This window comes from Onychomys torridus, chromosome 22 (assembly GCF_903995425.1).
Source record: "Onychomys torridus chromosome 22, mOncTor1.1, whole genome shotgun sequence".
In the NCBI taxonomy this organism is placed as follows: domain Eukaryota; kingdom Metazoa; phylum Chordata; class Mammalia; order Rodentia; family Cricetidae; genus Onychomys; species Onychomys torridus.
In genome coordinates, this window is record NC_050464.1 from 14,823,901 (window position 1) to 14,824,931 (window position 1,031).

The 1,031-nt window shown below is 50.8% G+C and overlaps 1 protein-coding gene across 1 annotated transcript in view; it reads left to right on the top strand.

The window, feature by feature from the left end:
- Window positions 1-392: 392 nt before the first annotated feature.
- Azgp1 (alpha-2-glycoprotein 1, zinc-binding) overlaps window positions 393-1,031 on the top strand; it is a 7,791-nt gene continuing 7,152 nt past the window's right edge. The window contains exon 1 of the mRNA XM_036171899.1: window positions 393-490. Coding sequence (XP_036027792.1) covers window positions 430-490 — 61 coding nt within the window. The 5' untranslated portion in view covers window positions 393-429. The remainder of the gene's footprint in view (window positions 491-1,031) is intronic.

Genomic DNA, 1,031 nt, shown 5'->3' on the forward strand with positions numbered 1-1,031 from the left:
CACTTTGGACATGTTCAGAACTTTTGTAGAAGGAAGAATTCATTCATACTATATGGTCTTAACAACACCCAAATCCCCCTGCTGACACCAGGGTAGGAGATGTCACCGTATACTGTAAGAATGGCACACCGTCAAGCTATCTGCCTACCACCTGCTATACACACCTCCACCCCACTGATGTTCTTTCATCTGAGGGACACACAAGCGTCCTTAGGCTGGCTTTCTCAGCTCTCAGCAGCTCCTGTGTGTGAAGCCTGTGTCCACACCTCTGCCCAGCCGTGTGTGTGTCTGTCTTCAACACAGTCTGAGGAGGAATTCCTCTAAGCTCTCTCATTGGCTGTGGAATCACCTCCCCTGGGCAGGATGCCAATCCTCACGGTAAGAGCCATGTTCACTGTGTAGACTTTGCTCCCGGGCACTACAGTAGCAATGGTGCCTGTCCTGCTGTCCCTGCCTCTCCTACTGGGTCCTGCAGTCCTTCAGGAGACTGGTAAGTGGGTAAAACGGAGGAAGATTGGGGGAGAAATAAGGGGAAGGCAGAGAACAGAATGCTGGGCCATAAGAAGGATCCCTTGTGCACCTGGGATTCCCATATGTGCTGTGGTAACGGATTTGCAAAGTTGCCAGTTAACCTAGATCACCCTTGTAGAGGCATTCTGGAAGCCCTGGACTTGTGTTAAATTAGACCTTAAGGAACATGAATCTGAGGGCTAGCAGTGTAGCTCAGTTGATAGGGTGTCTGCTTCGTACCCATGAAGCCTTGGGTTTACTACCCCAGCATCACATAAACTGTGTATCTCATTCCACATGGGAGCTGGAGGCAGGAGGATTAAGGCTGGGGAGGTGGCTCAGTGGATAAAGCGCTCGCTGTATGATCTTGAGGACTCAAGTTCAGATCCCTAGGACCCACAGAAATCCAGATGTGGTCACATCTGTCTACAATCTCAGCTTTCCTATGGCAAGACAGGAGGCAGGGCAGAAGCCCATAGGCCAGCTAACACGGCTTGCACAGCAACAGACAAGGTGGAAGG